This window comes from Plectropomus leopardus, chromosome 20 (assembly GCF_026936395.1).
Source record: "Plectropomus leopardus strain MGB_pleo_1.0 chromosome 20, ASM2693639v1, whole genome shotgun sequence".
Lineage (NCBI taxonomy): Eukaryota > Metazoa > Chordata > Actinopteri > Perciformes > Serranidae > Plectropomus > Plectropomus leopardus.
Window position 1 is genome coordinate 28980520 of NC_142195.1, and position 25535 is coordinate 29006054.

The 25535-nt window shown below is 35.6% G+C and overlaps 1 protein-coding gene across 6 annotated transcripts in view; it reads left to right on the forward strand.

Moving 5' to 3' along the window:
• Positions 1–2986: 2986 nt before the first annotated feature.
• scarb1 (scavenger receptor class B, member 1) overlaps positions 2987–25535 on the forward strand; it is a 31923-nt gene continuing 9374 nt past the window's right edge. For 3 of the 6 annotated variants that reach the window (XM_088070855.1, XM_088070860.1, XM_088070857.1), the window contains exons 1-10: positions 2987–3194; positions 9671–9831; positions 13652–13793; positions 13872–14075; positions 15222–15317; positions 15391–15506; positions 15581–15747; positions 16237–16355; positions 24582–24655; positions 24802–24853. In XM_088070855.1, coding sequence (XP_087926981.1) covers positions 3075–3194; positions 9671–9831; positions 13652–13793; positions 13872–14075; positions 15222–15317; positions 15391–15506; positions 15581–15747; positions 16237–16355; positions 24582–24655; positions 24802–24853 — 1251 coding nt within the window. In that variant the 5' untranslated portion in view covers positions 2987–3074. Of the gene's footprint in view, positions 3195–5819; positions 6144–9670; positions 9832–13651; positions 13794–13871; positions 14076–15221; positions 15318–15390; positions 15507–15580; positions 15748–16236; positions 16356–24581; positions 24656–24801; positions 24854–25535 lie in introns of those variants that run through there. The other 3 variants (XM_088070854.1, XM_088070859.1, XM_088070856.1) reach the window with 1 other exon arrangement.

Here is a 25535-nt window from a genome sequence, read left to right on the forward strand (position 1 = left end):
CTGTAGACCGCCATTCAATCCCAGCAACCAACAAAACCGATTTTGTTTCAGCGAGTTTTCACTGTTTCCAGCAGCTTTTTAGGCACCAAATGGGGATGCGCTCAAGCAACTTGTTGCTGTGCTTCCACGGGGAGAGCGCTACCGAAAGCATTTGTTTTTTGCAGACATCGCTGTGTTTCTCGCAGCTTCCGAGCCTCCAAACGTAGATATTTTGAGCCACTCTGCTGTTTTTCCAGCGGCTTTATGGCCACAAACGTGGGTGTTTCGCAGGGACTCGTCACTATTTCTCCTCTGAGGACAGAGTCATGAAAAGCAGTTGTATTTCACCAAGACATCGTTGCATTTCCTGTCGCTTTTTAGCCACCAAATGTGGGTGTTTTTAGCAGCCCCTTTCAACAGCATTTCAGTCATCAAATGTGGATGTTTTTTAGTGCCCGGTCCTTGTTTTTCCAGCGTTTTTTTAAACCACGAAACAGGAATGAGTTTAGCATCCTGAGTGCGCTGAATAGGAGCTGCGTTTTTACACAAACATTGCTGCGTTTCTAGCCACTTTAAAGCCATCAAATGTGCTTTGTTTGCAGATTTTTTCCACTAAACATAACCGATTTTTAGTGACCCGTTGCTGTTTTTCCAGGGGATTTTATGCCACGAAGTGAGGGTGTGTTTTAGTGAGCCCTTGCTGTGTTTCCAGCAGGGCTAGTGCCACGTAAAGCCATCATTGCTTTATTTCAAGCAGCGTTATAGCCACAAAACATGGGTGTTTTTAGCACCCTTTTGCTGTTTTTCCAGCGTTTCTTTAGCAATGAAACGAGGTTGTGCTTCAGTGACCTCTTGGTGAATTTCCAGCAGGGGACAGTGCTACAAAAAGTGGTGCATTTCTAGCAGCTTTTTAGCAGCTAGAAATGTATTTTTTTTTAATTATTTATTCAGCTGCATTTTTAGCCCCCAAGTATGGGGGTTATTTAGTGCCCAGAAGCCTTTTTTTTTATCTTAACATCAGTGTTTCAGCCAGCAAACTGAGCTGTTTTTAGCAACCCTTTGCTGTTTGTCCAACAGCATTTCAGCCGCCAAATTTGGGTGTTTTTTAGTGCCTTGTCCCTGTTTTTGCAGCAGTTTTTAGCCACTAAACGTCAGTGTTTTTTAGTGACTCCTAACTGTTTTTTCAGCAGCTTTTTAGCCACCAAACGTGGACGCTCTTTAGACACAGCTGACTGTTTTTCCCATGGCTTTGTCACCACTAAACTTTGTGTCTTAGTGATTCTTTGCTGTTTCTCCAGCGGCTTTTTAGCTACACAGATGTTTTTTCAGTAACCTGTTGCTGTTTTTCCACCGGGGAAGCTGTTGTTTTTGACATTGCTGCCTTTCTGCCTAAAATACCACTTTGTGTGAGCATAAAAACCCTTTTTTGTGATAAATGGGAGATGTTTTTTTAATTGACACGTTTCCATTAAGCGTATTTTATATACGCAATTCCAATGTGCATACTTTGAGGGTTAATGGAAACCCGCCGAATGAGCACGTCAGTGGTGGAGAACGTATCCAGATCCTTTACCTGAACCTGCAATAGCAGATTTTCAGCAACGTGTAAAGCCACGCGAAAAACAGTTAAGTGTTCACCAGCTCGTCTCTAACTGAGTCTGTCTGCTGAGTGCTCGCCTTTGTAAACTTTTTCACTGAAAATGTCGGCTTGCTTCGGCTGTAAAATGGTTTGATGAGAACCAAAACGGAAAAATAATTAGGTGTGAAACCAAAAGCGATGAGCTAAAAAAAAGGCTTAAAGCCTCCGTAGAGGTGAGGGGAACCGAGGAATTACTGATAACTCTTTTTGGGGTCAGACAGGTTATGGACAGAAGACGGCCTGTTGTCGCTTCGTTAGATATCACTAATGAACTAATCGTGGCTCACTAACGGCACTTTAGCAACACAATGAGAGCGGGTGTAACTGAATTCCCTGAAACTCACATTAGTCGGAAAACAGGGCAGAAAAACCAGAAACATCTACTATCAAAACAGCTGCCAGTAGCTTTTAAAAAGCAGAAAAGCACCTTTTTCACGCATAAACTTTCTCCAGGATTTCCTGTGCTTCAGACAAAACAAGAGAAACCTTTATTCAACCTCAGAGGGGAAATGTGGCTGTTAGCAGCACAAAGACAGCAAGAGCCTGGATAAACAGAGAGAGTGAAAGAATTAATAATAAAAGTTATAAAATATAAAATAACATTGTCATATATAATTTATGATAACATTGATAATATTATCATAAATAACAACATAACATTATATGATCAAGTCATTAATAATAATAATAACAAAGAATAAGAGATATTGTATATAAAATAAAGCTTGAAAATCATATTTGTTTAATTTAATAAAGAATTTTCAAAAATAGAAAAAAAGAAGAAGAAAAGATAAATAAATAAACTGGGAAAAAAGAAAAATTATACAAGAATGGACAAAAAAACTATAAAGTAAGGTGACAAAAATAAAAATAAGAAAAAGCAGAAAAATATGAAAATATATGATAATATATTTAATTTCTAATACCATTTTTCAAAATATATTTATAGTAATATAATAAATCATGTAAAACTTTAAAACTACTGTAGAAACATGACGATCTCGATGATCTGCTCCCTCTGCAGACATAAACGGCTCTTTTTAAGGCAACAAAAACACAATGATTCTTATTTTCAGGTTATTATAATAAAAAATAATAAAAAGATTAGTTTTCTTATATTCCATTTCTGCTAATTTATTCCCCTAAACCCAAAACGCTTCTGTGGTGGAAAAACCAAGAGGAGAATGTCAACATTTTTCTGCTGAGTTTCTTCACTGAAATTTAGACATAAAGTCATCTGACTGAAATGTGACTGCATGAATTTATATAAATTTGGGATGAACGCGCACAAAAAGCGCGCACAGCCCTCGGTGAGAGGAGGGGGCGGGGTCTGCAGAGTATAAACACAGAGAGCACGCGCCGGCTCCTGTTCATCCCCGGGTCACCAACAGTCACTCATTCATAAAACCTTTTGGAAATAACTTTTGTTTGTTGTTGTTGATGATTTCCAGCAGCTATGGCCATCAATAAAGCCAAAGTGGCGATTGGATTTATAGTGGCGGGCACTCTGGCGGTGGTTTTTGGGGCAATTCTTCTGTGTGTGGGACCTGCCGTGATGAAAGACCAAATTACAAAGGTAACATCATTTCGATATTTTCTATTTTGTTTCATTTTTTAATAACAGGGAAGCCTAAATGTTTATTTTTGGTTATTATTTGCACAAAAAAATAATAATTTCACATTCAAAAATGTGCATGAGCGTTTAAATTCACCGATGACTCGTATTTGCGCGCTTATCAATGAGCATGCATCTCATAATTTGAATGAAATACAATGCATGCTGCACATCAGTCTGTTTTTAGTGTTGCTATAGTGTTGTGCAAAATCTGTTCATGTTGCACAGCTGGTGACTTTATGCGAAAAAAAATGTGCGCAGACGGTGTTTCTTTGACCTGGGTCATGGAGCTGAAAGTGAAGTAAAATTTTGCATTGAAAAAAGACACACTGGCACTGAAAAATGAAAGGCATTACATTTTTTTGTTGATAAGTTTGATATTTTTGCATTCTTATATGTTTCTCGTCATAATCTGTTGACGCTTTTCTTCGTGTCAGACACCAAATGTGGCCATAGACGGTAGTATGCAGATTATATGTAAATTACACCGCACGTTCCCCTACCTTAGAGCGCCTTCTGTCTGCAAAAACTGAAACAGAAAGTTAAAAAAATTGTTAGCAAAAAAATCCTAACAAAAAAGGATTGACATGCAGACAGAAAAAAAATCAAAAGATCGTCATTAAAAAAAAGGAAAATATATTTCCATCTTGCTGTCAAAAAAAATAATTGTTGAATTTTATTTACAGAGTCAATGCTTACTATCACTGTTCTTGCACCATAAATTAGCAGATTATATGTTAACTAAACTGCCCTTGTTTAAAAAGTTAAAAAAAAAAATTTGAACTAAAAAAAGAGCCAATGTTTACTTTTTTAATGCCAAATTTTATTATTTATGCTAAATCTACAATGAATTTTTCCTTTGCCCCTCCCCTCAAGCATCTCCTATGCATCCAAAAACAGCTAAAGTAAGTTAAAACTGAAAAAAACATGGTAATAGGAGTAACATTAAGGAAAAAAAATCAGAAGATTGACACAAAAAAAAACAGAATGCAAAATGAAGTAAAATATTTTTTATGTGTGTTTTACATGTCATTGGAACCTTTTGTCAGTGCCAGTTTCTTTTTTATTGCAATTTAATGCTAAAACTTACTGTCACTGTTCTAGCCTGATGAATATGCACATTATACGTAAACTGTCGGTGCCTCCTCCCCTCAAAATGATATATTATTAATATATTATTAATTGTATTTCCTGAGCAATTTCATTTTCTGCCGTCAAAAGAAGTGAAACTTGCCAACAGTTTAAAAAAAATAAAGTAAATAAACAATAATAATAATAATAATTCAGGATTAACCCTTTGAAACCTATGAAAATTGACTTGATTTCTTTCATAAAATGGGAAGATGGGTTTTGTAGAGTTGGCCCCATGTGCGTCCGCAGGTTCAATTCCGACCTCGGCCCTTTGCTGCATGTTGTCCGCTCTCTCCCCGTCATGCCTAAGCTGTCCTATCCAATAAAGGCAAAACCTAACAAAAGCGGTCCAAAAGTAGCTAAAACTTTGTAAAAAGTTACAGGAAAAAAACCCTGAAAATTAGAAAAATTTAAAAAATAGAAAAGTAAAAAAAAAAACCAACTAAAAAATAATAAAGTAAATTATAAATATAGTTTTCAAGGCGTCTGAAAGCAGCACCAGGAAAGTGACATTGATCCAGGTGTTAAAGAGTTAACAGTCAACTGTTTGTAAAACTCAAAAAGGCGACTGTGACTTTTGATGTTGTATCTTTACATAATCATAATGCTACCTTTGTTCGAGCAAAGAATCTCCCTCCACCGCTGTGATATAAGGGGTTAAACCTTTGAACCCTGAGCAAATAGCTGCAATTTTCTTTCAAAAACATGGGGACAAAAGAGCAACTGAATAACAAAATGTTTCTAATTGCAAGAAATTAGTAGATTTAGATATATTTTTTTTGAAAAGCCAAGAAAACATTAGAAAAATTAAATTAAATTTAAAAATATATATATTTTTTTAGTAATTAAAAAATTTTTCTCTTTCTGTCTTTTTAAATTATTATGAATTTTAAGGAGTTTTCCATTTTTTGTTTGCTTATTTATTTGTTGTTGTTTTTTTTACTTTAAAAAAACAGTTTTTAGGTAATTCTCTTGTACTTTTCATGTTGATATTTGAGTCTTTTCTTCTTCCATTGCACATTGCCTGTTACTTTCCATGTTTTTGAAAAGCTAATTGTAATAACATATTTAAAAAGATGTTTTAATCATTATTTTTGTTTTTTTTCCCCTTTTTTCTGTTTTTTAATTATTATAATTTTGTTTGCACAAGTCTTGTTTTTCTCGATTTTTGTGTGCTTGTGTATTTGGTTTTTTTTTAATTTATTTATTTTTTTTTACTATTTTTCTTCATCATTTTTTGGTAATTGTCTTGTACGTTTACAAATTCCTTGTTAATATTTGAGTCTTTCTTTTGTTCCTCCCCTTTTCATCCATGTTTTTGAAAAAAAAATCAAGCCACTTTGCTCAGGTTTCAAGGGGTTAAAATCGTAGTTTGGGTGAAGAATGAGCGGAAACTACACTTCCCAGAATCCTCGGCGCGCAGCGGTAGGCGTGACAATTGACTATAAATACAGGGACAACAGAAGCAGGTCAACTACATGGATGAGAGATTAAAAAACGGCGCTTGGCCCGCAGACTGTGGACATTTAAAGCCTCACAGTTTAGTCTTTACGCTGCAGTCAGTCACTTTTCTTTCATTTCGTTCAGCCGTTTAGAAATTTAGCGTTTTTCAGGACGTAAACAAGCTCCAAACTGCCTGTCAGCTGTCAATAACGAGCCATGGCTATCGACAAATCCAAAGTGGCTATCGGCTTTATAGTCGCAGGTGTCCTCACGGTGTTTTTCGGGACCTTGCTGACTTTTGTGGGGCCGATAATCATCGATGACCAGGTAGTGAAGGTAAGCAGCGCGCGCGTGTCACGTTTAAAGGTACCTTTTAAATGTGCTGAGTCAAGTTTATTTTTGCCTTCAGCCGCAGCCGAAGGTTTCAAAGGGCTTCAGGTGACACGTGAGGATGCCTGTAAGTGGTAAAAAGGCGCGTGCGGGCAAACAAACTGCAAATAATTAAAAATATGCATGGACTTTTGCTGCTGTCAATGCAAAATTCAAACGGTCACGTTCTCAAAACTATGTATTTTAGTGAAATGTACTGTATGTCCCCCCAAAAACTGTTAAAATCTGCAAAAAAAAGGGTATAAAAGTGTATATTTTGTGTATTTATTTATTTTGCGTGCAATACAGTAGCCTACATGCACCCAAGTACTGCATTTGTCCCACTTGTACATTACTCCAGTGCCTCAATTTTACTACTTAATACTTACTGCACCTCATATAGAAATGTCGTAATATTTATTCCACTATATTTATTTGACAACTCATAGCTGCATTTTACATATAAAATACACAATATGCTTGTTAAATATGATACAACATAAAAAAAACAAATAATATAGTATTTCATAATAATATAACACTGAAAGCGTCTTGTCAGTGTAATGAGTACTTTTACTTTTAATACTAATGTACTTTTTTGGGGTTAAATTTTGAATTTAGGACTTTCAGACCGTCATATTTGTACTTTTACTTAAGTAAAGGAGCTGAGTACTTCTTCCATTTCACAACTGATATGTGCATGTATGCAGTATGTGTGGGGCATTTCATGTACTTGTACTAAAGACTAAGAACATGTACCCCAGTACTGCATTTGTAACTTTAGTATTTCCATTTATACTTCAACTCCACTGCATCCCAGAGAGAAAAATTGTACTTTTCATTCCTCTATAAAAAATTATTTGACATTTATTGATACTTTTTACATATAAAATGCATGATATAATATTTATGATGCAGTACTGTACAACTAATCTACCCAGTAGTATACATAGTGTCCAAAATTGGTCCCAAACTACAACATTAAAATACTCTTACATGTATTTATTGGTGATGAAAAAAAAACTTCATAATGTAATATCCTATGAAAGTGCTATTCTGCATATTAAGTACTTTTACTTTTAATATTTCTGTACTTTTTCTTAAATAAGTTTTGAATTTAGGACTTTTAGACCACAGTATTTGTACTTTTACTTAAGTAAAGGACCTGAGTACAGTTCACATCTGATATGTGCATGCATGCAGCACGTGAGGGGTGTTTCGTGTACTCGTCCTGAAGACTTAGTACCTTAGTACTGCACTGGTCCCATTTGTACTTAACTTAAATAGTTCCAATTATACTTCTTCTCCACTGCATCTCAAGAGAAATATTATACTTTTTATTCCACTGGAATTAATTATTCAACATTTATTGTTACTTTTTATATATAAAATACATGCAATGCTCGTTTAATATGATGTAGTACTACACCTTTAATCTACCTAGAAGTGTACAAAATTGCCTCCAAATTGATGAATTACAATAAAATGCTATTAAAAACTGAATAAAATAATATACTATGATAATGTAACATGGTGAAAGCAGCTGTTCTACATAATAAGTACTTTTACACTTAGTCCAAGTACATTTTTCTTACAATTTCAGAACCTTTAGACCACAGTATTTCTACATTTACTCAAGTAAAGGATATAAGAGCTTATTGCAGTCCACCTCTGCTGTGTCTGCATGTATGCAGTAATTGCGGGGTGTGTCATGTACTTGTCCTGCAGGTTAAATAAGTGCATGTACCTGGCAAGTACTGCACTGGTCCCTGTGGTACTTTACATTTATTCTTCTTCTCCATCTCATCTCAGAGACAAGTATTGTAATTTCTATTCCAGTACATTTACTCGTCGTCAAAGACTAGCAGAAACATTGATTGTGACAGCACCTCGTGGAAATAGCATGCATTATTTTTGTTTTTTTTTTGCACTTAACGGTCTGAATGTAACAACTGAGTTTCCACTGCATATTTTAGATTTATTGTAGGAGCTGAGCTCTAACTAATTTTACTCGAGTACCTGAGTAACTAAATCAACCTTGTGAAGATTTGTTGCTTTTCTCTGTTTAAAAATATTATAAAATTGAGTATTTTAAAGTTTTGGACTGTTGGTCAGAAAACAGTGCTGCGATACCATTAAATATCGCGATAACGATATTACTTACATTAAATAAACAGAAATATAAGTGTACTCAGTTCTGCCTTTTGCAGCTGATGTACAACAAATTGCTCGTTGGACATTTTAGAGACATTTTAAAATGCAGGTTTTTACTGATTATCTTTTGTCCAACTCAAACATCCCTGAGTGCAATATCACACTCTTATGCAAAGTGTTTATCACACACATTGACATCGTGATGACAATAAAACAACAATATTGTGCAGCTCCCAAAAGAATTACAAATAGTTTGCAAAAGGACGCACATGCACATACTGAACATAAGAGATCATGCAAAATAAAAGGGAACAATAGAGTCCACACACAAGAGTCAGATATTGCTTAAGTAAAAGTAAGTAGTTGTACTATGGAAAATATACTTTTTAGTATTAAAAGTACGCAATGCAGAAAAAAAAAAAATAATAATTCCACACATCCCAAAAACTCAACATTATTAGAAAAAAGGGAACAAAACACCCCAAAACTCCAAATTATTTAAAACAACGTAGACAATACGCCGTCTACGCTAAAGATGACAGCCGGCAGAGTCGGTGAAGGCAGTCGCTGGGAAAACTGAATGCTGTAAAATACTTAAATAAAATAAATGGATATCGATATTAGATACATTTTCTTGTCTGTCTTAAGTAAAAGTATCATTACCACCCTGTAATAATACTAAAAGTAAAAGTCATGCACTGAAAATTTTGCTCAAGTAAAAGTAAGTAAGTGTAATCTGGAAAATACACTTAAAGTGTTAAAAATAAAAGTAACCCAATGCAGAAAAATCATTTTAAATAAAACCCCAAACATTAAAAAAACCTTCAATGTTATTAGAAAAAAACCGGAAAAAAACACCCCAAAACTCTTAAAAAAAAAAAAAACAAGAAAAAATATCCAAAAAAATTCAAAATAAAAATTCAAAAATTAAAAAACACCCAACTCTTCAAATAAAAAAAAGGGTGTATTTTCCAATTATAAAGTAAAAAAAAGTGCTTGTGTATATATATATATATATACATATACACACACTTTTTAAAGTTTTTTTTCTTTCTTTTCTCAATAATTTTGAGGTTTTTTGGATGTGTAGTTTAATTTATTTTTTTCTGCATTGGGTACTTTTACTTTGAACACTTTAGGTATATTAGTTACATGTAAAGTATGCAGCGCTTTAGTTTCAGGTGATGGCACTCGTGTTGCTTCTGATAATTTAAAGATTTAAATTTTCAATATTTTCTGTCTCTTTGTGAAAAAACTAAAACTAATTTCCAGACAAACCGACTGTAAAATTAATTTATAGTTAATAATTGTTTCCTGTTCTTGTCTCCTTCCTATGTAAGAACACGGTGATCGACCCGAAGAACGATATGTCCTACACCATGTGGAAGGATGTCCCCGTGCCGTTCTACATGTCCGTTTACTTCTTCGACGTCCTGAACCCCAAAGAGATCCTGAAAGGAGAGAAGCCCATGGTGGAGCAGAGGGGACCCTACGTGTACAGGTACACACTCGCTGACCTGTGTAGTACACATAGGTACATGTGTCCCCAAAAATATTGCAGGACACGCTTGTTTTTAGGACACTTCGTCCTAAAACATGTTGCAAGATGTCTCCCCAGGTCTCTGCTCCTTTTTTTTAAAAAATTTTTTTATTTGTCAAAATAGGATTATTTTTCTGAAATATTTGTCTCAAAATATATTACAAGACAAATCCTCAGGTCTCTACTTTTTTAAAAATTTATTTAATCTCTGAAATAGGATTATTTGTCTGAAATATTAAAATTATTTTGATCCAAATTGAGACGTTTTTCTTTATTATTATTGTTATTTTTGTTGCGTCACATAAAACTGTTGCCAGACTTTACACTGCTGATTCACTTAAGTGCAGCTGTGTTTTTGGGTCAAACCGGCTCACATATAGGAACACGATGTACCCCACAAACGAAAAGTAGGTCACCGCTATGTTTTCATAGTTGGACCTCCGCACTAGTACATAAGGATCCTGTCCAAAACGGTTATGTAACAGTTCCATATGTAGAGCAGTGGGGGAGAGATGAGTGGGTCGACCCCAAAAATGACATTCCTGCATCTGTGCATTGACCTACATTCAGTGAATTCAATGTAAAGAAGTTTTCAGCAGGAGAACGAGGATTTCATAACCAGAGTGGTTCCTGCTTACACGTCACTTTGTGCGCTCACCTGAGAGTAACTTTGTTCTGAGGAGATTTCCGCTGTTCAAAGGGAAAAGGACACAAACGGGGATAGTTAGATGTTAGAGCTGAGAGCTGAGACACTCTGCACTTTTATCTAAGTCCGCTGGATCCTGTTAAGGTTATAAAATCTTTTAAAACACCTCACAAACAAAGGACGTAGTGCATTCTTTCAGGATTATTTTCAGCAGTGGCTTTATCCACATTTCACCTCTGCTTTAAATTTTTATTTATTTTTAAATATTTTTTAAAACATTTTTATTATTATTTTTATGGAATTTTTATTATTTGATTTGTTTTTTTTGTTTTTCCTTTTCATTTTATTGCATACCACATTTGCAGCCAAGTCTAGTTTATTTATATGTAATATCTGTTATAACTGAAAACCCCAATAAAGACATCGTTAAAAAAAAAAGAAATTATGGCAGCTGGACAGTGTATGAGGGATAGAGTCAAAATTAACTAAATCCACATTATTAATGGTGAAGATACACTGTTGTTTTTGCTGATTTTTTGAGAGTAAGATACTTAATGAATCCTTAATTAAATATAAATTGTGTCATATAAAGTTTAATGATTTTATACGGCAGCCGCATTCACATCAAACACATCGACAGGAAACATCTAAACGCTAAAATAAATTACTAAAAGAACCAAAATCACACTGATGTAGCAAAAAAACTGTATGTAATACATAATAAAAATTAAAATAAATCACAGTGTGTAATGTGCAATGTGGCATATTTAAAAACAGTGTAAAAAGTGTATGAATATATAAAGTATATTCAAAAGTATCCCTAAAATTAGAAAATATATATGTGTAAATATAAAACATATATGTACACACACATCTACACAGAAAAAAACTGCTGAATATCTAATCGTTCAGCAATTTCACAGAGTTCAGAGGTCAAATGATTGTCCTCACATTTTGTGTTAAGAACACTTATCTAATCTCTGGAGGTCAGTCGTATCTTTCGTAATGTTTGCTGTGATGGCCTCGTAATAAAGCCGGTAAAATCTGTGATGTTTATACGATGAAGAGTCTTTGGCGTAAACTGTGTCATCGCAGCTGCACGTATATCCAGGTTTAACCCTTCGAAACCTGAGCAAAAAAACTGGCTTGATTTCTTTCCAAAACACGGGAAGAAAGCAATGAGTAAAAAAAAATAAAATTGAAGAATATTACATGAAAATTAGTTAAAAAAAATAAAATAAATTAAAAACACAAAAACCAAACAAATAAGAAAAAAAAGGAAATGACCTGGAAAAAGTTAAAAATGTATAAATTCTGTAACAACATTTTAAATGTTTAATAATGATAATTATAAACATAGTTTTTCCTTACTTTTTCCCTAGACATTTAAAAAGTTCAACGATTTGAATAGTGTCATTAATTAATGGGAAAAAAACATGGGAGGAAGCCAATGAGCAACTCAGGAAGAAATGATCCAAAAATTAGCTGAAGAAACTATTAAAAAGGAGAATAAATAAACAGAAAAAATAGCAAAAAATACATTAAAAAATAAAAGAAAAAGAAACAAAAAAGGAACCTGGAGAAATGGGCTTAAAACAATAATACTTCTATGAAATAAAAAAATTAAAGAAAATTATTAATATAGTTTTTGGACATTTTCCCCTAGCTTTTTTAAAAAAATCTAAAGTTTTCTAAATCAACTTAATTTCTTGCAGTTTGTGTAACACTTCTTGCCAAGTTGCTCAGTTTTTCTGTGTTTTCAGAATAAAGACGGTCAAGTTGCTTCGGGTTCGAAGGTTGAAATACTTTTGAAAAGCATCTGAAGATCCAGGTTTCAAAGGGTTAAAAACAAACTGTGAGATGGTTTCATCCGTCTCCCTTTTATTTATCTTATCTGCCTTCATCCTCTTTATCATTTTATCACATCAACAATATTCTGTGACCCTTGAGCCCGGGGGGCGTGGCTTTGGTTCAGTGTGGAGACGCACAGCGAATTTAAAAAATAAAAATAATAATCATGCTTTAATAATTCCTAAATCCTTTGCTCCAAAAATTAGCAAAAGGAATTCTAAAATAAAAAAATCCTTGCTGCACCACTTGCTGTTGCGAAGATATAATATGTTAATTTTTCCTCATTAACCCTTTAAAAACCATTTAAAAATGTGGCATAGCCCATTAGCTCGCCTGGTGGAGCAGGTGCCCCTTTTACGAAGGTCGCTCTTTACGTGATCCAGTTTAAACAGATTAAAAATAACCACTTTAGGCTTTTTGCAGCAGAAAGTGAATCATCACATCATAAACGTACGACACTTTCACTTACGTGCCTGGCAAATATTTTGTCATAATTATACTGTTATTTACACATAATGGCCACTGAAGATCGCTGTTTGTGTGTATAAATAAAAAACATAATAGCGAGAACATTATTTGTTTTTGCAGCAGAAATCTTACGTCTTCAGTTTTATCACATTGCACGCTCGTGATGACATCATCGCGATATGTTACACGTGATGCAAAAACGTCTGAAAATGTACTTTGGTGCCGGATGATGAATCGGTTAAAACGCCTTTGCACGCTGCTCATCAAACTGAGCATATCTCAAAAATATAATCAATAAAGAATAAAGAAATATTTAGTTTATGGTTCTACATGTAAAAAGCTTTTGGATCACCATGTTTTGTTTTGGGGTTTTTGTTAAATCAGATGAAAAACATCAGATTTGCAGCGGTTTGTTTTCTAAAAGTAATTTAACAATTTCAATATTTTTATGGTTTATTGTCATACAGAACCTTTTAGCTCAGGTTGTGCAGATTTAAGGGATGTTTTAAGTTTTAATCATAAATATGAAATTTTCTTTAATTTTCAGAATTTTAAACCCTTAAAATACCATGTTTTTGTCATGGTGCCGCCATATTTTTATGGGGGAAAAAAAGAAAAAGAATTATTTCCGGTATACTGCATGCTAAGTCGTTTTTATCGTCACAGCCTGGGAAATGTCCATTGAAAATACTCCAAGAAATGACATCATGAAGTTCAAAAGGGGTTAAAATGTCTAAAAAGAACCTGACCAATGTTACATTTATATTTTTGTGTACTTTTGTCATTTTTGAAATATTTCCCTCTTTTTTTTTTCAGAAAACAAATTCAGAAAGACAACATCACGTTTCACTCCAACGGCACCGTGTCCTACAGGGAGTACAGGCGGTACTTCTTCGAGCCGAGCATGTCCTCGGGGAACGAGTCCGACGTCGTCACGATTCCGAACATGCTGGTGCTGGTAAGAAATCAATTTAACCGCATCGACTCCTTCGCCGTCTTGTCTGCCGTGTTTCACTCTCAGCCCGCGTGTTTTCAGGGCGCCGCGGTGATGATGGAAAACATGCCCTTCGCCGTGCGTTTGATGATCAGCGCCACCTTTAAGACTTTCAAAGAGGGGCCCTTCCTGACCAAGACGGTGGGGGAGCTGATGTGGGGTTATGACAGCGGACTGGTGGATTTCCTCAATAAATACCTGCCCGGCATGCTGCCCTCCTCGGGGAAGTTCGGCCTCTTTGCCGAGGTGAGTCTTTCAAAAAGTTTCGAGTCAATTTTTATGACCTCGAGTCAAATGTCAGGAATGACGGAGACTAAAAAATATTTGAAGGAAGCTGAGCAGAACAATGTTTAAAGGATGTAATATAAAAATTAAAAATAAAAACTAAGAGCCTGTTTTAATATCACACACACTCGGTTTGCTCTGCACACAAAATGCAATTTTCCAAATCAAGCTTTAAAAAAATATTACACCTGTAAATGATTTTCTGTGTTCATTGAGTTTATTTTGGTAAACAACATCAGTCCCCATCCTAAATATCAAATATTCATTCATTTTCATATTTTAACTCTTTCAGTGCCAGGTTTTTGTCATGATGCCATTATGTTTTTAAATGAAAAAAAACACAAAAAAATGAATTATTTTTAATATACTGCATGCAAAGCAGATATTTTCTGATTATCAGTGATGAGCAGCAACATTGATTTTAATACATTATTATTTTTTAATATCTGTATATTAAACACACTGACAAGAATAAAAATGTCTCTCATGTCTCCATCTGCTGGTGAGTAAACTAAATGTTGCAGCCACTCACATATTTTACCAGCATTTGTGTCGTGGCTGGTGCTCATTTCCAATTCTGATTGTTGCAGCAAAAAATTGGTCATGGTTGACCTTTAACTTCAGGGCCAGTATTGCTCCAAAAATTATTCAATTAATCAATATGTTTTCCTAAGCAAAATCGCTAAAATATTTGCTGATTTCTCTCTCTGAAATTTGTTGCTTTTCTGTTTTTTGTGATTGTAAATTGAATTTCTTTGGGTTTTGGACTCAGGTAGATGAGGTGTTCAACTTAATCTTTATTCAGTTCAACAATCCAAAAAATTAGCAAGTAATTGGTAAAAAAAAAAGAAGAAAGAAAAAAATCAAGCAAAAAAAAGTATAATTCTGAAAAAAAATCTCTTTTTTATTTAGCTTTTTATTTGTTAATAAAATTGCTAAATCTACTACTATGTCTTCTTCTAGAAATTTACCTAAAATGTGTTGAAAAAAATAAATAAATAAAAATAAATCACTATTTGCTGATTCCGCTCTCTGAAATGTGATAATTTTTTGCTGTTTTTTTTCTATTTTTTTTCTCTGATTGTATATTGAATTTTCTCTCTTTAGTTCAACAACTCCAACACCGGCCTGTTCACCATCCACACCGGACAGGACGACATCAGGAAAGTCCACAAAGTGGACTCCTGGAACGGCCTTACGGAGGTGAGACGTGGACATGTCGGCTGCAGATTTAATGTGTGTTTTGGACCCTGCTGACTGTCCTCTGTGCCGCCAGCTGCCCTACTGGAGGACGCCTCAGTGCAACATGATCAACGGAACAGCTGGACAGATGTGGCCGCCCTTCATGACCAGAGAGAGCACGTTACCGTTCTACAGCCCCGACGCCTGCAGGTGAAACTCCTCCCGCTCTTTCTCGCGTCTTTCCCTCACCGGTCTTTTCGCAAACTCACGACGTGTTTTTTTAGATCGATGGAGCTCGTGTACCAGCGTGACGGAGAGATGAAGGGTATCCCTCTGTATCGATTCGTTGCACCGAAGACGCTGTTCGCCAACGGGACGGATTACGCTCCCAACGAGGGCTTCTGCCCCTGCAGGCAGTCCGGGCTGCTCAACGTCAGCAGCTGCAGGCACAGTGAGTGAACATCGGCACGCCCGAATTCACACTCAGAAAACTAAATATACTTTATTGATTTTTAGAGTTTTTATCCTACAAAAAAAGTACAAACGTGTATCTTCATCTTCATTTTAACCATTCTGGCCCCAACAACGACCCCGCCCACCCACAGCATCACAGGCTCCAAAAAACTTCAGGTGAAAAAGGGAAAACTGCAAAATTTTATCAAATAATTGTATTAATTATTTCAAAAGCAGAAAGACAGAGGAAAAGTATCGGACTGGTACAAGCGTTTCATTTTTAAAAAAAATTCTTCTTATTATTATTTTTTATTTTAACTTTATCCTATCTTATCTTGGTTCTTGTCTACTGGGATTTATTTGAAAAAAAGGAAATTTAAGTGTCTATTCTGTAACTAACGCTTGGTGCTTCATTCAAACTTTTTTTCCGCTGTGGAGAAAATTGTGATCACGCTGAATAATAACAATTTGGGGTTTCTTTTGACAGACTCTCCAGTCTTCATCTCTCATCCTCACTTCTTTAACGCCGACCCCGTGCTGCTGGACTTCGTGCAGGGCCTCAAACCGACAGAGGAAGAGCACGGACTCTTCATAGACATCCACCCAGTAAGTACACACACACACACACACACACACACACACACACACACACACACACACACACACACACACACACACACACACTGACTAACTGTTGGCTCACATCATTTGCATGAAAATAATTAAGTGATAACCCTGAAATAATAATAGTAACTTTAGTGCGGTGGCTGCAATAGAAATAAAGCTGCTGATGTTTTGAACATCCGTCGCCATGGTTACCAGAGTGTCATCGCCAGAGAAGTCACAAACGTTCTGCATCTTTTCTTTTTGTAAATTTTAACCCAATAGTGCTTCATTTAACTTAATAAATGTTATAGTACCAGTAGTGTATTCAACTTTATTTAACTTGATTTTAACTGCAGTTAATTCCATAATTTTGTATTTAAGTAGTTAAAAGTAGTTTAAAGGAGATTTAAATATATTGAGGTATACATTGTATATCACGTGTTATAGCCTTAAACTATCGTGACATTTTTTTAAAAGTCATATATATTAGACTTTATGTCACATCCAAACTCCACTCTATTTTTGCTCCTCAGTAACCTTACGTGAGGAAAATTTCCACTTCTCATTGTCAAACGTATGTTACCTTTTTAAAGTGCTTTTAAAACTTTTAAACCCCAGAAAATTGGCTCCATTTTTTTGGTTAAACGTAGGAAGAATAAAATGAGCAACTTAAGAAGAAATGACCCAAAAATTAGATTCTTTTAAATAATTTTAAAATGTATAATTATGATAATCATAAATATAGCTTTTAAACATTTCCCTAGCTTGTATTATTTATTTATTTATTTATTTGTTTGTTTATTTATTCATTTATTTATTTTATTATTTTAATTTTTTTTTTTTTTACAGTACAATTGGTAAAGTTGCTCATTGCCTTTCCCCATTTTTTGGAAAGAAGTCAAACTAACTTTCCCAGTGTTCTCGGGTTTAGATGTTTGTGAAAGGCCTCTGCGCTCAGCACAGGAACAGTGATGTCACTGCAGGTTTCTAAGGGTTAAATACAAGTAAGAAAGTGTTTTACATACATTTTAAAAAGGCAGTTAACACATGCTAAGTAAAATACTATGATAAATCCGACAAAAGATAATAAAAGTGAAGTCAATAAAAAGCTAAAGTGAGTTTTTTACAGGAGACTGCAGCACGACCCCCCTGACCTTCAGAGTAAAGGTTTGACTGAGTAATGGGCCACTGGAGGATTTTGGGATGTGCACTTTGTATTCTCGAGCTAGCCCACGACAAAATTTACGTGTGCTCGTTAAATTTTAGGAGCCAGCGAGGAGTTTTTAAAACAGATGTGATGTATCTGGTCTGCTGATCCTGTTACGAGTCTGGCTGCAGCGTTGTGGATCAGCGGAGGTTTATACAGGCGTCCACTGCAGTCACCTGACCGGGATGAAATAAATTCATTCATTTCTGTTTCTGAGTTAGCGGTGTTGAGATTATCGTGATTTTGGAAATCTGATTGGTTGCACTTCCATCAGTGGTTGGGAAACGTTGATGTAATGTTGTTTTCGTGGCGCCGTTTGTGTCCTTGAGGTCCGGTGTGGTCATTCAGAGCACAGGTGAAGTGATTACGTATCATAGGCGTGCAATCTTATCATATGCACGTTTTTATCTTTTTTAAACAATGATCAAAAATCTCCAGTTGCCGGTGGGTGAAAGGTTGCATTTTTTTTCACTGTTTGCATCCAACTTTTTACAGTCGTGTTAATACATTATTCAGTTATTTAAATACCGAAGATGAGATAAGACTTTATGATACTCACAGCGGGAAAATTCAGGTTATAGCAGCTCAAGAGTCAGAACAGAGAAATATTCTGAAATATTACAAAAAAATGAAATATCAAATCTATATACAACTTTTACTTACACAGACACTGTATGTACGTGATTAATAGTTGCATTGGATAATACACACATGGTGTTGAGTATATTTACTATAATATAGTGATATAGTCTATAAACATTATTGCACAGAAAGTGGTAAAATATTGCATGTAGGGAATTGCATAGCATGTTACACAGTATAAATATAAAAAAAATATATATTTATGTGTTATGTTACTATTTATGATGATGATAATGGAAAATTTATATATATATATGTATGTATATATTTTAAGTTAAATATATAAGGGCTGTAAAACAATGATTTTTTTTAAAATTGAGATTAATGGCCCAAGAAATGTAAGAACGATACACGTATCCTTTATTTGTAGTACAATTTTAAATATATAAATAAAACCATTATGAATATAGTTTTTCCGGACATTTTCCCTTTATTTGGATAATCCCAGCCCCCCACCCTAATTTTTATTTTCTTTTACTAATTTCTCACAATTTGTGGGACATTTCTAAGTTATTTCTTGGACATTGGTCATTCCCCCTTTTTTTTTTTTTTTTTTTTTTAAGAAATCATACTAATTTGCTCAGGTTTCAATGAGTTTATCGCGATTAATCACATTTTTTGATCACATTTTCAATTCCATTATTTTGCATTTCAAAGCTGTTCGACATGTTTGCTGTATGTTTTAAACAAAGTCACACGTGGTTGATAAATTCGTATAAAATCGTATTTTCGTTGAGAATTCAGCAAGAATGAGACTCCGGTTTAAAGGAAGTGACTCAGCCAAACTGTCCATCATTCTGCAGTCATCGCTAAGCGAAGCTGATAATCATTATCACATATTTGTTGGTGTTTACCTGCTGCTGGTTACATCAGTTAACTGTCTCTGAGAAGAACCTGAATGAACCCAAAGATATCGGACTTTATTGCTGCTCAGTAAAACAGTAAAAGCGGGAGACTGATAAGTTTGAAGGCACTCTGCCGTAATTCAGGTCGCCCTGAACTCCTTATACAACCTCTGCAGCTTATTTGGCTGCAACCTTTGTGGAGATAAGGTAATTGGAAATTGTTCTATTTCTCCATAATTGCAGTTGTTTGTGCATTAAGGGTTGTTAGAAGACTTTCTATGGCTGCAATAAAAAAGTTTGTTGCCGTGCAATTACAGCTTGTGCAAGATGCCTTCCAAGCAGAGGATGAATTCAGGAAGACTGATATCAAGTTAATAATTTAATCACTTGGCGTGGGTGTAAATATTTCAAGGAAAAACCCTAGGTACATGTTGGGTGTGACATCTTCACACTGCAGCTGATATTCCTTATGGGCCCAAATCGATGCTTACCGAAGTGGGTGATCGAAAAAGTTCTTTTAAAGATTTAAAAAAACTTTAATGTCTATCACATAGTGACAGAAAATTACCTTCTAAACTAAAGAAACATTCACACCCATCAGACTCACATATAATCACACAAACAGCTACTTTAAAACGTAGCACCTATGTAGCCTCGTTTAAAATGCGTGTTGCAGTCGCTGTAAGTTGTCTTGTCTTTGTCTTTCAGTTCGAAAAGTTGAATTTTTAGTAGCGTTCTGCAGCTCTGTTGCTCCGTTTCAGTGGATTGGACCAAAAACGTTTGCCCACTAATTGGCGACCCCAGTTTTTGCCTGAAGAGGTGAAAATTTTGCATGGAGGTCAAGATTAGAGTTAGAGTAGATATTGTTGAAGATTTTGGATATTATAATATCGTAAAAGTATCGTACAAGTGTTCTGTTTTTCCGGTTTGAAATAATGTGATTTTGATGCCTTTGTGACAAACGTAGCCTTTGCCCCACGCGTTATGTTGTTGGGTTTGTGGTCATAGGCCAAAAGGTAAGGTCACTGTGACCTCTTTGTCTCATTTTTGTGAAGGCGATTTTTTTTTTTTTTTAAATTTGGCACAAACGTCTACTTGGGTTTAACGATGAGCTGAGTAGAATTTGGTGTTCAAATGTCAGGATCACTGTGAACTCATCTTTCTTATTCTTGTGAAAGTGACATCTCAAAAGAGCCATGAGAAACTTTTTCTCAAATTTGGCACGAACGTCCACTTGGATTGAAAAATGAACTGATTAGGATCTGGTGGTTGAAAGTCAAAGGTCAAGTTCAATGAGACCTTGAAATCCATCTGATTTTTGTAAACACAATATCTCAAACCTTAAAGGGATTTCTTAAAATTTGGCACAAATGTCTACTTGGACTCAAGAATTAACTGATTAGAAATTGAGGTCAAAAGTCAATGTCAATGGGACCTTGCATCATCTCATTTTCATGAATCCAGTATCTCAAGCAGGCCATGAAGGAGTTTCCTCAAATTTGTCACAAACATCCACTTTGACTTACGAATGAATTTTTTAGATATTGGTGGTCAAAGATCAAGGTGAACGTGACCTTTAATCCATCTCATTCTGGTGAACACAATATCTCAAGAACACCTTAAGAGGAATTTCTTGAAATTTAACACAACGTTTGCTTAGTCTGTCCTCTCGTCGGTTGATTGATGTCTGAAAGCACCTTTTCCACTTTGCGGCGCAGCAGCAGCTTTTCAGTTTAAGTTACGTAAGCCTCATGATTTGCTTGTTTCGTTTTTTTTGGTCTTTTTTATACTCCAGAGGAGACAGAAGGATTTAGTATAAAGAACAGTACTGTAAAGAAATCACATCTGTAGTGTCAGCTCTTATGTTTTTTGCCATAAGCTGCATTCTTCTGTTCAGCCCTCCGACTTTATCCCGCTAACTTCAGCTCATATGAACGTCTGATCAGATCCACATGTACGGACCGGAGCTCTGAGGCCCGTCTTATACACATGTTGAGCTGACATCCCTAAAAGTAAACAATGATTGCTTGTATATTTGCATTCACATTTTTCTGCGCTGTATAACTTCAACACCCAAATATTTTCCAAATCTTCCTACAGAAATTTCAATGCAAACATCTGGGAGAACGTTGATCATGTGTGAAATTTATAAAAAATGGAGCCTACGTGGTTTCAGCTTGGGCTGGGGCACCGTCAGAAAGCTGTACAGTGGGTTTGTTTTTCTTAGCTTATTAAAATGAAACAAACTGTTTCTGGACGATCTGGAAAGATTTCCAAAAACACAAAGTTTAGGTGTTTAACGAGGGAGCATAGGTGGGTGGCAACAGGGGTCGTTGAACATCAACAAGAGTTGAGTCTCACTGTGACTCATGTTCTGCTGCTCCGTCTGTGCCCAGAGTACGCTCTGCACTCCGACAGTGTGATGCAATGAATAGCTGAACAGTACATGTATATTTAAGCGCTCCAAAAATAGAAAATCTCGTTGTGGCGGCACATGTCTGAGAGTCTAGTCTTTGCTCATTAGCATTTTTGATATTTGCAACATGCTGTCACTTGTGTATCAAAGAGGAGGATGTACCTGTAAATGAACAGCTTTACTTTGAAGGTAGACTCTGTAAAAGCACTGCAAAAATCAAGAACATAAATATAGAAAAGTTATAAAAGTAAGGAAGATTACTGCAAAAATCAAGAACATAAATGTAAAAAACTTCAAATCTAAATGCGACAAAGAAACATCAAAAAATAGCAAATATGTACATATGTACACTGTGCATTTTTACATTGTTTTATTTACATTTACATTCTTTCGGTCACATTAAATGTCCTAATCGAGCTTTGGCTGTGGCTCCACTAAACCGTGCATGGAAACAGAGTGAGCGTCTGGTGTATAATTAATCGTCACTTTGATGCTTTTTCGTGACTTTCACAGACAAAAAAATAAAATCTTTGCACGCTGGTGGAAACAATCTTTATTTGATCTTTGTCCGGTCTTTGTAGCTTTCAGCTATTCTGCCGCTTTGTCCCCAAACTTAAGATATCCGACAATTTCACAACATTAAAGAAAAGGAAAAAGCTTTCAGACATTATTTGGAATTACAGACAGGAAGGAGTTAATTCGCCAGGTGCTTCTTTCAAAGGAAGTCACTAGAGGGCTCTAAAAGCTGCCAAATCTTGTGAGAAAGTTGCGACGTGCAGCCTGCGTCGGACAGCCTCTAAACGTTTACTTAATCTATACACGTTACGTCCGTCTGTCCTTGATTGCTGCAGGTGGTGACGCGTGCCAGATTAAAAATAATCTCCGTGTGAATAGTTTGTGCCAGGATGCGGCTCTTTGAAACCTTGACTGTGTTTATTATTTTATTGCAAATCCTCTTTGTTTTTTTCTTCTTAACAGTAGAAAATGTTGTCTGGGGCTCGGGGGCATTTCATTTCCTGCAGGGTCAAGCATTAAGTGGTTGATTTCCGTCCCTCGCTCGCCAGATGTTACCAAACATGAAAGTCCGGTGTTTGTGAAGACGTCTGAGGAGACCTTGCAGGAGAGAAGTCACAATAGAGTCAAAGCCATTCGTACAAAAAGATTTTTAGAGGGGGCTGATATTTTTAAAAGAAAACTTAAGACCTGCCTTTTTAGTTTGGCTTTTAACTGAATTTTACCTTTTTATTTTTTGACTGATACATTTTAGTCTATTTTACTAGATGCTGTATTTAAAAAAAAATATTTTTAGCTATTATTTGTGTTATTTTATCCTTTAATTTTTTACTTATTTATTTTAAATTTTATCAACTATTAAAGGTATTTTATTTTTTATTTGATTTGAGTTTACTTATGATTAATATTTTTTTATTTTATTTTTTTTATCTTTCTGTTTATTGATTTTGTGCTGCCTCTGGTGTTTCCTCACAGTTTTAATGAGTTCTCTTATTTTAGCTCTTTAAATATTTGCGAAGTCTTGCTTTTCACCATGTGCTTGTGTACTTGTACTTGTGCTTGTGTACTTGTGTGTGTGTGTGTGTGTGTGTTTGTGATCATATTGTATGATCTGCAGCATACAAAGCAGATGTTGTTGCTGATAATGGTGTTTGCCAGAGGACAGTTTGAGAGAACGCAGACGTGTGTTTTGGCCTCTGCCAGCTACAGACAGTTCAGCACTTCATAAATAAGTGACTTAATTCAGCTGCCGCCGAGCGGAGGGTCTGGACTGAGTTGCATCTCAATTTGTTCTGCCAGAAAAACAATCTGTTCTTCTCAAAAACGCTCAGAGCGGCAGCAGCAATTCTGCCGTTGTGATGCAGTTTGCCGAGGTTCCAGACGCTGATTTTATAACTGTTTGTTTCTCTAAAACAGGAAAACTGGACCTGCTTTTTCTTTTTCTTTCTTATTTTTGTAAATAAAAAGAGGCCAGGGGCCAGTCGCAGCAGCCCCAATACATGTTTTTCAGATTTTAGGACATCTTTAGGATTTTTAGAAATGTAATTGTCAAAGTTAAAATCCTGAAACCTGCTCTAATGATTAGTCCTATTGATGGATGGTGATGTCAGTCAGTCCGTCACTTACTGGATTTTAAGACATTTCTCAGATTTTAGAACATTTCTAGGATTTTGGGCCGTTTTTAGGATTTTAAGATGTTTTTGGGAATTTAGGAAGTTTCTCAGATTTTAGGATGTTTTTTATTTTAGGACATTTCTACGATTTTTAGGGTATTTCTTGGATTTTAAAACATTTTTTAGGATTTTAGGACATTTCTTAGATTTTAGGACGTTTTAGGTTTTTAGGGCATTTCTTGGATTTTATGATGTTTCGAAGATTTTGTGACTTTTCTAGGATTTTAGATGTTCTTTGGATTTTAGGACATTTCTCGGATTCTAGAAAGTTTCTAGTTTTGACGGGTACTTCTTGGATTTAAGGCTGTTTCTAGGATTTTGGGACATTTCTAGGATTTGGGTCTTAGCTAGGCCCTCTGTTGGGGGATGCGAAGGATCCTCCACTTTGGAAAAACAAGCTCTGTTTTGATGCTGCACTCTGGCACCTTATGTATACTAAAAGTTAAAAAAAAAACATTGAATCACTTATCAGGGGCCAGATTTGGTCAGCGGGTCGTAAGTTTAGTATCACTGCTGCAGACTCTTAGACTTGTTGACACATTCATGTGTCCACACACTTTTGGCCATGTCGTGTTCGCTGTTTCAGATGAACTCCAGAAATAACAGAAATAACTCAAATCTCAGCGGGTCTTTTGTAAAGAGCCGTTGGCAGCGATGAGGACAAATGAGGACAAAGTTTCTTTATGTCACGTCGCGCGGCGGAGGCCGTGTGTGAAGTTTTTGAAGTTAAACTTGATTGCCTCCTTAAAAAACTATCTAAACATAAGGATATCCTTCTTTTGTGTACTGCATTTGCCTACATGGGAACTTCATTTTATAGCCGCGTGGATGTTTAACATCCCGGCAGAATTTCTTTAAAATGGACATGGCATGCTTTTTTTATTCCCCAGAGTGAGATTGAATCATGCGTGTTTTTGTGTGTCCTGCCAGCTGACGGGCGTCCCCCTCAACGTGTCCATCCGTCTGCAGCTCAACCTCTACATGAAGAGAGTGTCGGCAATCACGTAAGGCTTTTTCCCAGATGTACCATCATGCCAACAGCATTTGTCGTGCATTGTGTTTTTGTCTATAAGACACTTCCTGCTTTTCTTTAAGTTCACCCTGTAACCTTGTTTGACTTTTGAAGCCGCGTGTTTTTTTGTCCTTGCAGAGAAACTGGCAAGATTTCAGAGGTGGTGATGCCGATGATCTGGTTTGAGGAGGTAAGTTGTTCGTTTTTCAAATATAACTCTTAAAAGAAAACTGGTGGAGCAGGAAAGGGTTTTTACTTCTCTAGTCCCAGTGTCCCCAGTGTGTCCAAACTGTTGTCCTTGTTTGTGTGTAGCTATTGTTCAGATCATTTTGTGCCTTTTCTATTACACATTATTTCACACTGACTCTGGCTCGGTTTCTGCAAGAGTTTCCAGAGTTTGTAAAACACAAAATGTTCTTATTTTGACCTGGACGACTCCCGCAGAACACAAAATCACAACATCTGCATCAAATTAAAGTATGTAATACCAATTAATGTCAAAACTACAAGGAGGAGAAGAAGAAGAACTCACATCTTTTATTTAAGTCAAAGCAGCAAAACCACAGTGAAGAAATGTTGTTATAAGTAAAAGCATCAAACTTAGAGGTTTTTACTCGAGTAAATGTACTCATTTACAGTTCATCGCTGTAAAAAACAAAACGCTAAGATTCAGTAAGATGCTTGCGATGTGTTTAGTTGAATTTATTGAAACTTGTGCTCAAATCAGCTGTCTGTGTGAAGTGATTTGCACTTTTTATGCAATTTCAGGATTTTGTGTTTTAAAATAAGACGATAAACGTGTCAATTTGTCCTTTTTCCGTTACAGCTCTGCTGTGAAAACTGAAGCAAAACTCCTTTAAAATACTGGAACG